Source organism: Dermacentor silvarum, chromosome 6 (genome assembly GCF_013339745.2).
Source record: "Dermacentor silvarum isolate Dsil-2018 chromosome 6, BIME_Dsil_1.4, whole genome shotgun sequence".
In the NCBI taxonomy this organism is placed as follows: domain Eukaryota; kingdom Metazoa; phylum Arthropoda; class Arachnida; order Ixodida; family Ixodidae; genus Dermacentor; species Dermacentor silvarum.
Genome location: NC_051159.1, coordinates 27,887,151 through 27,900,343, shown reverse-complemented (window position 1 = coordinate 27,900,343; position 13,193 = coordinate 27,887,151). Strand labels below are relative to the sequence as shown.

The following is a 13,193-nucleotide window of genomic DNA, read 5'->3' as shown; positions in this document are numbered from 1 at the left end:
AGTATGCTGGGATTGGCAGAGAGTATGAAATCTATTTCATTCCTTGTTTTTCCATTAGGGCTTTTCCAGGTCCACTTCCTGTTGCTGCGCTTCCTGAAGAAGGTATTCATTATTCGGAGTCTATTCCTTTCCGCGAATTCTACCAACATCTCTCCTCTAGTGTTCCTAGAATTGGTTCCGTAGTTGCCAATTGCTTGCTCACCAGCCTGCTTTTTCCCCACTTTTGCATTGAAGTGGCCCATGACTACAGTATACCGAGTTTGCACCTTTCTCATTGCTAATTCAACATCTTCATAAAACTATTCTATTTCTTCATCATCGTGACTGGAGGTTAGGGCGTAGGCTTGTACAACCTTCATTCTATACCTGCTATTCAACTTTATTACGACGACTGCTACCCTCTCATTAATGCTGTAGAATTCATCAATGTTGCTCGCTATGTCCTTATGAACTAGAAATCCTACTCCGAATTCTCTCCTATCTGGAAGACCTCGGTAGCAGAGGACGTGGCTGGTAGTCAGCACTGTATAAGCCTCACTAATTCTTCTCACCTCACTAAGGCCAATAATATCCCAGGAACGAAAAATGTTAGACCTAACGTTAAGAGACAGGAAGAGAGCAGTGTCGATCAGAGAACAAACAGAGATAGCCGATATTCTAGTTGACATTAAGCGGAAAAAGTGGAGCTGGGTCGGCCATGTAATGCATAGGTGGATAACCGGTGGACCATTAGGGTTAGAGAATGGATACCAAGAGAAGGGAAGCGCAGTCGAGGATGGCAGATAACTAGGTGGAGTGATGAAGTTAGGGAATTTGCAGGCACAATTTGGAATCAGCTAGTGCAAGACAGGGGTAATTGAAGATCGCAGGGAGATGCCTTCGTCCTGCAGTGGACATAAATATCGGCTGATGATGATGATGATCCCAGGCAATACCTGATCATTCTTCAAATAGCCCTGCTAAGCTAGCCTCACTCAACAGGATGCGCATGAACGTTGCCAGGTTCAGTTTCCATTGGCAACCTGTCTGGACTCGGAGATGCTTAGCACCCTCTGCCGTGTCGCAGGTCTGACCGCCGCCTTGGTCAGGTGCTCCGCAGCTGCTGGGGACTGAGGGCCATGGGTAAATTGTAGGAGTCATTAGGGAGGTAGCGGCTGAATACTGCACCAGGGAGGCCAATTCCTGTTCTGGTGAAGGAGTGACTTTGTTGAAGCTTAGTGGGCCTTCCTAATTTGGTTGCACCTTGACTAGTATAGAGTAAAGGCAGGTGATTGAGGAAAAAAAACATCATGCAAACCCATTTACCAGGCAAGTCGAGATGCTTTGACAAAGAGCTGATCATCAGCACTAAGCCACTTAAAGGGCCCCTAAACCACCTCAGATATTTTTTGAAGATTTCATGTAAACGCGCATCGAGTTCAGAATGCTGTCACGATCAATGATACCAAATGCTGCAGCACTGCGCGTCGTGGGCGCGCCACAAAATAAAAAAAACAATGCCGTCCTCCTCTCCTGGCCTTTTCGGTATCCCCAGCGGTCGTCACGATGTCAGCAGGGTGCATCTGGTGATGTCAACAGCAGTTACGATGCTCAATGGTTGAACAAGGACCTACAACTTCCGGTTTGTCTGCTACCAGGTACGCGCTCCCTGCTCTTCTTCGTCATGTTGCTTGCTTGTGCACCCTTGCGAATTGGTAATTGCAGCCCGCAACGTAAGTGCCAAATCGCTCGCGTTGCATTTAACACAGTCGTGCTTACCGGTCTGATTAGCTGCGCGAACAGAGTGCGACAGTGTTGGCCTTTCTAGACATGCGCGTAACACAGGGTCCATAGCAGCACGCTTCGCTTGAGCATGGGTCGGCCCGGCAGCCACTGCGGGTAGCCACAGCGGGTAGCATGTTACCGGCACGGTAACTCGCGGCACGCCATTTGCTCTTCTCGCGCCGCCATTCGACAGCAGTTTTCCTCGCAAATGGTGAGATTTCCTTGCCGTAAGTAGAGAGGATGAGACCGGGACTCATTTGTGCGGCAGCCTCACCTCCGCTGATCGCTTGACGGCACCGATATCTTTGCTAGGCCTTTTCCGGTTCCCTTCAAAGCTAAAGCGGACGGCGCTTCGGACTGAATTACGAACGCTTACAAGCTGCAATATTTTCTTATCGTTGTTATCGCTCTTCGCAATAATCGTACACAAAGAAAAAAAATACGCTGATATTAGCAGTGCCGTCGGCTGCGATGCGAGCACAGCTGAGCCGGTCGTCTCCCGTCGGTAGCCGTGCACTGGAGCTGAGCTGCAGCCGATGTTTTCGTCGCCGGTGGCGGAGTCACGCAGCTTCGCGGTCATCGATTGGCCTGTTGATCGTGCTGCGGGCGGTGCGCCGGCCGAACTGCTGTCTACTTTGGACACCTCTCGCGCGGCAGACGTTCTATGGCACTGGAGGCCTGTTTGCCGTCGGTATATTTGCCACTAGTGTGGACGTGCCTTAACCGGAAATAGACAATGCGTTGGCGATGACGTATGTCACGTGACATTTGGAGGAGCACTTAGCTAGGAGAAGAGAACAGCCGACGAGGAGAGTAGTGAAGGAAAGAGCGAAACGAGCCAGGGCCATGTTTCGATCATCAAACGCTTACACGTGTAACTCCGCTATTATGGCACCATTTCGAAAAATTCTCACGGCTACATGTTCATTGTAGACTCGTGCACAACTACAACACCACAACTAAATTTCGACCTCTGGGTGGTTTAGGGGCCCTTTAAGCTATGTGCGCTTTGTCAAATCGTCCCTTTTGTGGGCATTCCTTTCTTTAACGGTGTGTTAACTATTCAGTGGCCACTGACCTCTTGGTAGTCATACTCGGTGTGAAACCTTGGCAGCAGAGCTGATAGGATGCTGTCCAGAGAGAATGTTGTCTCCTTGAAACTGCAACAAGATAGCATTAAGATTCAGTGACAAGGCTTCACCTGTAGCTTTCTGTACACGGAAAGAACTCAGATTTGAGGCAGGAAGCACTTCTATGTCATGATGTGCCAATATCATAAGTCCACAAGGCCTGAGCTTTATATTTCGTACATGAAAGCTTTCTTTTGCACAACATATCAATGAAGAAAGGATAACTTGCTCACAGACTGTAAATAGCGTCCCAATGGCTCTTGAGGAAGTGCCAGGTCAGCAAATGACCAGCAGGGTTGCTGGCCACGACGCCAATGACCGTGTGTGTGTCTTGGGCACGTACCTTGTCTGGCTCCAGTGAGAACTGCAGGTATCTAAGTAAACGGGCATCCAAGGTGAGACTCTAGCATGCTACAAATGTGCACCTCCTCACAGTGTTTTCTAGCTCTTTCCTTAGTGACATGAAGACACATTTTTCATGTAGGATGTGCATGCACTAAAGAATTAAAATGCTAGTGGTGGCTCCAAAATGGCAGCAGAAGCTTTGCTTCATGGCTTTGCACACTGATATGTCTTGTTACTGATAGGATTTGAAATAAACATTTGAGTGGAACTTCACTATTCAACTTTGTCCCAAGCATGCTCATGGGACAAAAGAACGACAACACAGTAGGAGAAACCAACCAAAGAGCATTTATTGCAACTAATGGAACATGCCGATGGACGCTGATGAATCGAGGAAGTCCTACTGGCCACACAAGAATATCTGGTGAATTTGTTGAACTACTGACTACCGCCACCGCATGTGCAACGCGACACAGCCATATTTCAGAAGACGCCAGAGCCATGCAGGGAAAACAACTTCAGGAGACGTGATAGACTCGAGCATCCCCGCAGCCTATATTGTTACTATGCAACTTATATTTACTTATACCCAAGCACACACTGTCCAAATTTCATGATGTTACAAGGGGCTAGCAAAAGTACTTGGAGCTTGTCTAATTTTCTTCATCCTTTGTGGCTTACCTAAACTTCACTCACACTTTCTTTTTCTTTTAATTCACTTGGTCAGGCAATACATTGTATTGCTTACAAGCCAAGACTTAAACAGTATGTAGACTTCTGACTGGAGTACTACTAATACTACTGCCATTCTAAAAGTGTAATTTACCCAACTTAAAGTCGTGCAAGACACGACTATGTCCCACCAAAAAAATGAGCTTTCAGGCTGTCCAAACAAGATGGAGGTTCACAGGAAGGCTTGAAGTGATCCAAAATGGTTGAACGAGAAATTTCATTGGAGCCAACCCATGTTTTCATCAAATTGTACCATTTTTGGTTTCTCGGCTAGGGTATTTGAGAAAACGCCAGAAAACCTAAACTATATCCGTGCTGTAGAAAAGTGGAAATTTGAATTTACCATACATACTGGTGAAATGAACACACTTTTTATCCCCAAAATCCAAAGCAAAGTTGGGGGGTGCGTTTATTATGCGGGGTAAATTTTATAGGAACTCTTTCAAAAAAGCAAAAATTGAAAAGTAAAATGGTAATGATTTGAAAAATGCATTAGATAACTTATCTTTGCAGTAAAAATGCACGTAAACTATTTGAAAACCGTAACAGTGTTGTTACTGCACTTCACTTCACATCGGAACCACCAGACCTGTCGTCCTGGTCGCTGGCCGCTTCATCCACATCGTGAATCCACAACAGCTCGACCTCACAGCCGCTTCTGGCCGTCTGCCGTTATCGCAAGCATCATGTTGAAGTGCTGCTTTTCAGCACCTGTTGTTTTGACAACCACAATGTGTGTGTCTCTTTCCTGGACCGTCCTGCTCATAGGCATGTCACAGTTTTTTGGTGTCTGATCAGCGCTTCCATTTTAGGAGCAGATAAACTCTCTGTCCTGCAGCAGGTGTATAACTTGACTTAGGGCCTATCGCACACAGCAAAACCAAAGACGGGCACAAAAGCAAGCAACAGACACGTGAATTCGACACTATGTACGACTAGGCTGACCATGCCGACCAAGTGCCGGCCGCCCCTTCTTCACTTGCTCTCTACTATTATGCCAGAGTAAAGTCTGTAAACTGCATAAAGTAACTTGCAGAAAGCCAGTCACGTGTTTTTTTTTTTTTTTTTGCTTTCTAGAGTGTGCGAGGTGCCATTGTGCCGGTACTGGCAGCAAGGTTGTGGTGAGAACAGGCTGAGCGTTATCACGGTCGCTCTTTCCGTCAGGCCCCAAGCTACCGCGCTAACACACAACCTGTTCTTACCGCATGCTTACCGTCAGTGTTCTCTTGTTATGGTTTTGCCGTAAGCTTGTCAGTCATCAAATCCACCGCCCCAGCCAGTGTGCCGCCACGGCATGTTTACCGCTAGCGTGGGCATGTAGCCTACAGAAGTTAGCTGCAGAATTTTGTTTACATGATCTCAGCATTTCTCAAGTGGCATCATTATAAAGTATTTTCAACACAGCGCTGGGCAATGAGATTAAGTGCGTTGGTTTTAAACACATGTGCGAGAGTAAAGGATTCTAGCCTCTCCGGAAAACTACAGCACGGCCGTTCGATCGTGGGAGTGCACAGTAGCAAAGTTTGGGGTGCATTCTTTACGCGAGTAAATATGGAATTCGTGGACCTTGTGAATGAAACTATTGCCAGTGACAGTTTCAGCTGGACATGTTGAAGCACATGCCTCAGTCTGTACAGGTGGATGCAAAGTCTCGCGCACAATGGAAGAAGCACTGGTGCCGAAGTGGCCACTCACTGCTGCAGCTGCCATCGGCTGGGCGATGCCCCCAGGGCCTGGAGCAGCAGGGCCTTCTCTGAGGGCACCCGGGAAGACAGGTAGTGCTGCCAGCAGTGCTGCCAGGCGCGCCGACCCCCCTGGCGTATGCCCGCTTGGTACACCACGTCCTTCAGGTTGGCTCCCAGTCTGCAACACGTTTCTCTGCTCTGTAGCTGAGCACATGAGCATTGCAAACACACAGACCACCTCAAGCTGATGTATTTGCATACGGAAAGGTCATTCAAAATACGATACTTGATAAAATGAAGGAGGAGAGAGTCTGGACATACTATTCGAGATTTAAAAGCAAGCATAGAGGTATGGTCACAAGACAGACAAAAAAGAGAATGCACATGCCCACTGAAACGATGCAACAGGGCGAAAAAATAATAATAGGAATAAGTAATAAATAAAAATGTTAACTCTCTCGGGCCACACTCTAGAAAAGGCAACACCTACGTATCATCACTGGCGATGCTTATTTCCTCTTAATCAACCACACGGGTTCAAGCATGGCTGCTCGTACCTTACGCATAATAATCAAACATTGACTTAAACATATTCTAGTATAATTGCTGATGTAGCATGCCTCCATTGTATGTTGTATTGCATCATTTGGTGTCAGTACATCACTACCTTCAAAGCATGGAATCTTCTTAGTGGCAACTACGTCTTTTAGTTGGATGGTTAGCCAATGTGGTAGGCATTACATTGGTGGCCGAACATTGGTCAATGTTAGGCCAGTGCAAATCTCTAAACTATGGAATAGTGTGTGTGTGTGTGTGTGTGTGTGTGTGTGTGTGTGTGTGTGTGTGTGTGTGTGTGTGTGTGTGTGTGTGTGTGTGTGTGTGTGTGTGTGTGTGTGTGTGTGTGTGTGTGTGTGTGTGTGTGTGTGTGTGTGTGTGTGTGTGTGTGTGTGTGTGTGTGTGTGTGTGTGTGTGTGTGTGTGTGTGTGTGTGTGTGTGTGTGTGTGTGTGTGTGTGTGTGTGTGTGTGTGTGTGTGTGTGTGTGTGTGTGTGTGTGTGTGTGTGTGTGTGTGTGTGTGTGTGTGTGTGTGTGTGTGTGTGTGTGTGTGTGTGTGTGTGTGTGTGTGTGTGTGTGTGTGTGTGTGTGTGTGTGTGTGTGTGTGTGTGTGTGTGTGTGTGTGTGTGTGTGTGTGTGTGTGTGTGTGTGTGTGTGTGTGTGTGTGTGTGTGTGTGTGTGTGTGTGTGTGTGTGTGTGTGTGTGTGTGTGTGTGTGTGTGTGTGTGTGTGTGTGTGTGTGTGTGTGTGTGTGTGTGTGTGTGTGTGTGTGTGTGTGTGTGTGTGTGTGTGTGTGTGTGTGTGTGTGTGTGTGTGTGTGTGTGTGTGTGTGTGTGTGTGTGTGTGTGTGTGTGTGTGTGTTGTGTGTGTGTGTGTGTGTGTGTGTGTGTGTGTGTGTGTGTGTGGTGTGTGTGTGTGTGTGTGTGTGTGTGTGTGTGTGTGTGTGTGTGTGTGTGTGTGTGTGTGTGTGTGTGTGTGTGTGTGTGTGTGTGTGGTGTGTGTGTGTGTGGTGTGTGTGTGTGTGTGTGTGTGTGTGTGTGTGTGTGTGTGTGTGTGTGTCGTATCAATCTCTTCCCTGCTTTTCTTCCACCAATACTCTAAACGTCTCTTGATGGCTTAGAATGAACTCAGAAGGACTGTGTGTCTTGTGCAGAAATGAAAGCATGACAATGATAACGCCGTTCCAAAAGCAAGAAATAATAACGTAAGACAAACACAAATGGCACTGTTCTAACCTGCCGCAACGTTGTTCAGACTCAAACAAAACTTGTCTTGTTTGAGTAGCACAGATCCAGCAAGTTTTATGACTCCAAAGGAGCCCAGAAAAGTTGATCTCGGAAAAGAACTAAGATGGGTAACAGGGGGGGTTCGAAAATGGACAAAGAATGAAGGAACACCTCAGCTTGGGAGAGCATGAGTGTAGCATACTCCTAGCAGTAACAGAACTAGACAAAAACGATGCTATCTTAGGTGGACACGAGCATCTGTTTAGGCATACAAATTGTGCAAATCGTACAGATTATTAGTAGGTATGACAGCCTAAAAAAACTTTATTTCCAGTCATCACTGAAGTGCTAGTCCTTTTTTTTGAAAGCTGATCCATCTGAACAGGTTAAATTGGATGAGAGCACAGAAAGCAGTGCATCACCTGAGAGACTAACCCACCTTCGTTGTCCGTACATCCACTGTCCAAAGCGACGGCTGGCCTCCTGCAGCACCTGTTCATCTTCCAGCTCAAGGGCAGCATGGAGAATTTCGGCACGAAGCTTTCTGTTTCAAGTAGGGCATAAGGGGTGAATTATTTCCTCTTGCATCTGAATAATGGCACAGACAAAGATCTCTTGCTTTTGCACGAAATGAAAGAGACCATGACTGCTGCACTAAAGAACAAAGCAAAGCAGTAAGTCGAACACAACCTCATCAAAACAAAGTGGTGAGCTCAACAAAACGAAACAATAGTAATAAAAAAAAGCTTACTCTAAGAGCCATGCCCAAAACACAACTTGCGAACACCAAAGCACACTGAGAAACACAATGTGCTTGGCAAAAGTCTTTCTTTACTCTACTTAAGAAACATTAAAATTTTTGTGCATGATAGCAGCACACACCTGTCGAGGTGGGAGCCTGTGTCCTCCCATCCCAAGTCAGCCAGAACAGGTCTCAGAAGTGATAAGAGATGCTCCTGCAATCAAAATCCTTGTTGGACCAGACAGACCATTGCATGACCCTCATTTGCCTTGTAGAGCCATGTGAAATACCATGTCATATGAGCTTCTATATAATGATATATGTGACACTACATGTCTGCCCAATGCAAGCAGAATGAGACACACATGTATATCCACTGTACTATAAACACATTATGGCAAAAACACATACTACTGCAGGCATCCATTGTAAACCCAGGGAAGAGGGAAGTGAACAAACAAGACTTCCTCCAAGTCAGAGCTCTTAGGCGAAATGTAAACACCTCTCGTTTCAGCCATTGGGATTGTGAGCCAAACAGGCTCTCATTGCAAAAGAGATGCACACAAAAAGTCGTTTCACCACCTTGTGCCCAAAATTGTTGTAAAACAAACAAGTAGGCAGCAAAAATATGATGAAGGAAAAACTATCTTTCTTAAAGGGACCCTGAAACACTTTTTGAACATAGCAAAACGTTTCCAATTCCGTGTGAATTGGAAACATGAGCCAAATATTACTGCACTGCATGCAGCAGGGAATTTACTATCTTGTGTCATAAACAACGACTAATCACTTGCTTTCGCTTCCGCACTGCCATCATGCAGCGTCATTGAAAGCAGCTGAACCCACTAACGCTATTCGTTGATTTCGTGATTGCAACAGCATTCTCAATAATACATAATTGCTAATTTTCAGTTATATAAACGAAACATATATATGTCTACAAGGACAGAAAAATAATTTCATCTTTGTACTGCGTGTAGCTGCATCTGCTGTGCGTGCCTCTGAGACGGCAGCGGCGGGGTGCATAGCGTAGTCTACCACGGCTGCCACGGGGTGCCACGACGAGCGCTTTGACTGTCGCGACACTCAACTTCTGGCTGGGGCTTTGCCCTCTGGGCTTCTCCGCTGTGCAGCTTTCAGCATGCCAGCCGAGGGGAAAAGAGAACGCTGGGCATCGGTGCGATAACTACACTTATAGTTGAAGCATTCGAAAACATTTTGTGGCATGAGATTTGTGAGACAACGTCCTTTAATAGCGTGGCCATTCTATGATTAGGTAGAAAAGTGTTTCAGAGCCCTAAACTCTATTCTTCTGGCAGTATTAAATTATGTGTCTGCAAGCATGGCTCAGCTGTCAGGTGGGTGCACTGAGAGACGTGTCACATGCCGCTTAAAACAAGCGGGCTGCACTGTGGAGCAGGGCTGTCAGAAATGTCTAGCAATTGTGCAGGTCCAACATTTTTTTTTTTTTTTTTACAAAAAAACACTGACATTGCTGGCTGGAACGGCCTGGCACTGAAGTGCTCAGTAAACATGAGTGTACAGTTAAACCTCAATTCATTTTGTTTATTAGCAGTCTACGGTAGGGGTGTGCGAATACCGAATAGATTTCAAATTGAATATCAGGTCGAATGAAGAAAAAATATATATATAAAAATCAAAAATATCAGAAAGTTATCATCAAGTTTAATGCTTACAAATTTTGGGCACAAAAACGTGGTGCTGCAGATGCTCGGCAGTCTCCTGGCATTGCATCACAAGAATGTAGCAAGCTATCAGTATCTCAAGTATCAAGATACACAGTACAGTCTGTTCTTACTAACGGGAACTTCAAATTAGAATGCCAGCAATGATTACAGCTCAGCCATAGCCCATAGTATGTATATGAAAGTGTGAAAAATATTTTTTGCCAATAAAATGTCTTTAAAATAGAATCAAGTACGTTTTTTGCTTCTAAAGCTAAAGAATTAGTGACAAGAAGAACACAGTCTTCCTCTATTGAGCCTGTGGGCACTCTCGAGCAGATTGTCTTTGTCGTCATCATTGTGGCTCGAAGCAGACAGGATACTCAGTGACCAAAGTTGGTCCAACGAATCCTGTTCCCTCAGCACAACAGACCTATTCGACCACACTCTAGCCAGGGGATGTATTCTGAAACGTTCCTCGTCGGCAATATTTTGCTTTTTTGCTTTCAGGCGCGCACTGATTGGCTGTTTCAGCAAAATTGGATGAGCTGATTGACTGGTTGAGCCCGCCGTCATTCAATTTTTGCTCAACCAGCCAATCAGCGAGCGCCTGAAAGCGAAAAGTGAAATATCGCCGAAGTGGAACGTTTCAGAATGCGGCCCCAGTCACCGCAGCCGTTTTCCCACCTACCCAGTGTTGTGTCCCGATTCGGCCGGGCGCATTCTTTGATTGTTTCCCATCGAGGCAGGCCCTTTCATGAGCGTCGCCCAGCTGGCGACAGTGCCAGACACCGACGAGACGGGCAAACAAGCGCCCCAACTCGGCAGTGCCCATTCTTTGGGAGCTTTACCCGATGCCACCCCTTGTTAGATGCGGGGATTAGTGCGAACGCCATTCTCCCGACCCTGGCAAGATGACCGTCGGAGGGCAAGAAACAGGTCATCGACTTTCGTGGAAGGAGTGTCAACCCCGTTTCCGGATTGCCTCGTCGTTGCTTCGAAGGTGCAACATTAGAGGCGGAGTTCGGTGAACAATACGACCCCTCTGATTGGTCGCATCAAGGTCATCTGATTCCCTAGCCGGGTCAACTAGGGAAGACCGATGTTTTATAAGGAGACACCTTGCGTGCAGTGGGGTGTCCTGACCTGTTCTGATATGTGCTCAGACATGTAGTGAGCTGAGACTTTCAAAGTGCTCCCCCATGGAGTGGGCTTCCTTATTCGGAGCCACTGTAAATATGTAGAATAAACCCTTTTTTCTCTCGCTCTTACTCCCGGACGTACTCATCCCTTTGGCTGAAGGATCACCAGCCTAAACGCTACCCGAGTCTCAACAAACTGGCAGCCGCGGCTGAATAATCTCCGACCCGCAACAACGGATGGCAGCGCTGAGATGAAACGCCAACCCGTTCATAACACCAGGTAGGCGGGAAAACGGTTAGATAGAAACATACACAGATGCAAGCATAGCCCCCCCCAAAAGTGTGTGAATTAAGCAGCCAAAGAATGGTAACGCATTAAAAAGGAAATAAACCAGAGCACTTGGGTACTTTGCCAGACACTCAACTGACTGGCGTCACTTGGATCACTAGCATCCCAGACAGCGTACAACATCCCATGGGCGTCTGTAAATATATCCTGACATCCCACGTCCTACGAAGGATGTCCGGTGGGCATCGATGGACCGTAGGATTCAGCAAAGTTCCAACAGTGAACAATTGCAGATGTTATTGGGATCTGTTGGCAGAGTTGGCCGGAAGCATGCTCGAAACGCGAACAGAACGGCCCAATACGCTGTGCATTTCGTTGTTTTTATTTTCGAGACTACAAAAACATTGATGGGCCATATATTGATAACATATGGAGTTTATGCACATCTTGAGGGCCAATTACTCCTGTACAAATTATAAATATTGTGGGCATTTCTTAGGCACTTCGTCTGCACATGCTCATCATCACATTGGGTTCTTCGTCTTCATCGCTTGCGGGGACTCGTCTTGAGATTGATCTGTGCCTTAAGTGTGATCAGACCGCTACGTCTTCCGTGGCGTAATAAAGGTCGTGTTAACTGCTATGTCACACATGGTGGAGGTGCTGGGTATTTCCTCCCTGTCAGTAATGTAACACGCAAATTTTGTCAGATTGCAGGTGACATGTTCCGGGCCTCCGCAATCGCTTTTGGTCGATTTAACAAGAAAAGGTATGGCCTTTGAGATTCGCATTAGGTTTTACAGGAAGCCATCGTGGAGTGGTGAATACACATTCAATGCATGAAATATAGCTATTATGACATTATGGTGTCATTTCAGCTCCAGCAATGGCTTTTGACCAGAATGGTCAGAATGGCTTTTGAATGGCTAAGCTCCTAGAGCATGCCATGAGCAGAATAACAGAAGGGACAGAAGCATAGCCTCTGAGATTTGTTTTTGTAACATTAAGCAGCAGTCTCTGGCCGCAAAATATGACACCGTCGTTAACAAAAGCATTAGTAATAAAATCTACTTCCAAAGTTTTTTACTAACAGAAATGCTTATATTTTTAGATGTAGTATTTTTAGATGAAGTCAATCCAAGCCAAGCCAAGCCGAGCAACAAATTACGCGGTTTTTGGTTGCAAGAAGTAGAGTGTACTAGAATGGGGGAGTGGGTCCAGCGGACGCCTTAGCAAGTGCTGAGGGTGAAGCAAAAAAACACGGAAAATGTGGCGGCACTGCCGTCGCCTTATTCTGAAGCTCCGGCCAATAAACATTGGCTCCTGCTGTTTCGGCAGCGCTCATTGGCTGAGTAGCTGTCGTCTGCTCGACGCATCGTCGTTGTTGCGTCGTTTGCGTTCTTTCCGCCGCTCTTTTTCCATTTTATTTACAATAGATCGGTGGGGAATAATCTCAGTGTTACCGCCACCGAGTATCCGCCTGTCAAAGCTCCATGCAGCTGCGGTAGGGTCTCCGACGCGACAAGCGTCCGGCTGGCGAGCGGGGCCGCTCATTCGGAAGAAAGTGACGGTGGCGCCACCTGGATTTTCAATAAAAAGTTCCTCAGCACAGAGCCCTCGTTGGACCCACTCCCCCAATCTAGTAAGTACACTCTATAAAAAGTATTGCGCAGCTTTTGGATTCTACAAAGGTGACTATAAACGTTAGATGCCGAGCGCATGTCTGCAACTGAACTGCATAACCAATCGTTTGTGGAAATCGTCTACTGGAAATATGTCATGGTGTGACATTCTAATTTTTCACCAGTCAATCACCTTGTGTTGTCGAAGTATTGTTTGCTATGTAGTGCACAATATTATTTAGTTCAAAGTAGCAGTAAATAAGGAGAATTAGAATGAAA

The 13,193-nt window shown here is 46.3% G+C and overlaps 1 protein-coding gene across 5 annotated transcripts in view; it reads right to left on the bottom strand.

Annotated features, from left to right (window-relative positions):
* Positions 1-13,193, bottom strand: part of LOC119455344 (endoplasmic reticulum aminopeptidase 2) — a 147,587-nt gene that overhangs the window by 28,051 nt on the left and 106,343 nt on the right. For 2 of the 5 annotated variants that reach the window (XM_049668720.1, XM_037716729.2), the window contains 3 exons: positions 5,667-5,834; positions 3,128-3,268; positions 2,843-2,924 (listed from right to left, as the gene is read on the bottom strand). In XM_049668720.1, coding sequence (XP_049524677.1) covers positions 2,843-2,924; positions 3,128-3,268; positions 5,667-5,834 — 391 coding nt within the window. Of the gene's footprint in view, positions 1-2,842; positions 2,925-3,127; positions 3,269-5,666; positions 5,835-7,873; positions 7,979-8,316; positions 8,391-13,193 lie in introns of all 5 variants that reach the window. The other 3 variants (XM_049668716.1, XM_049668717.1, XM_049668719.1) reach the window with 3 other exon arrangements.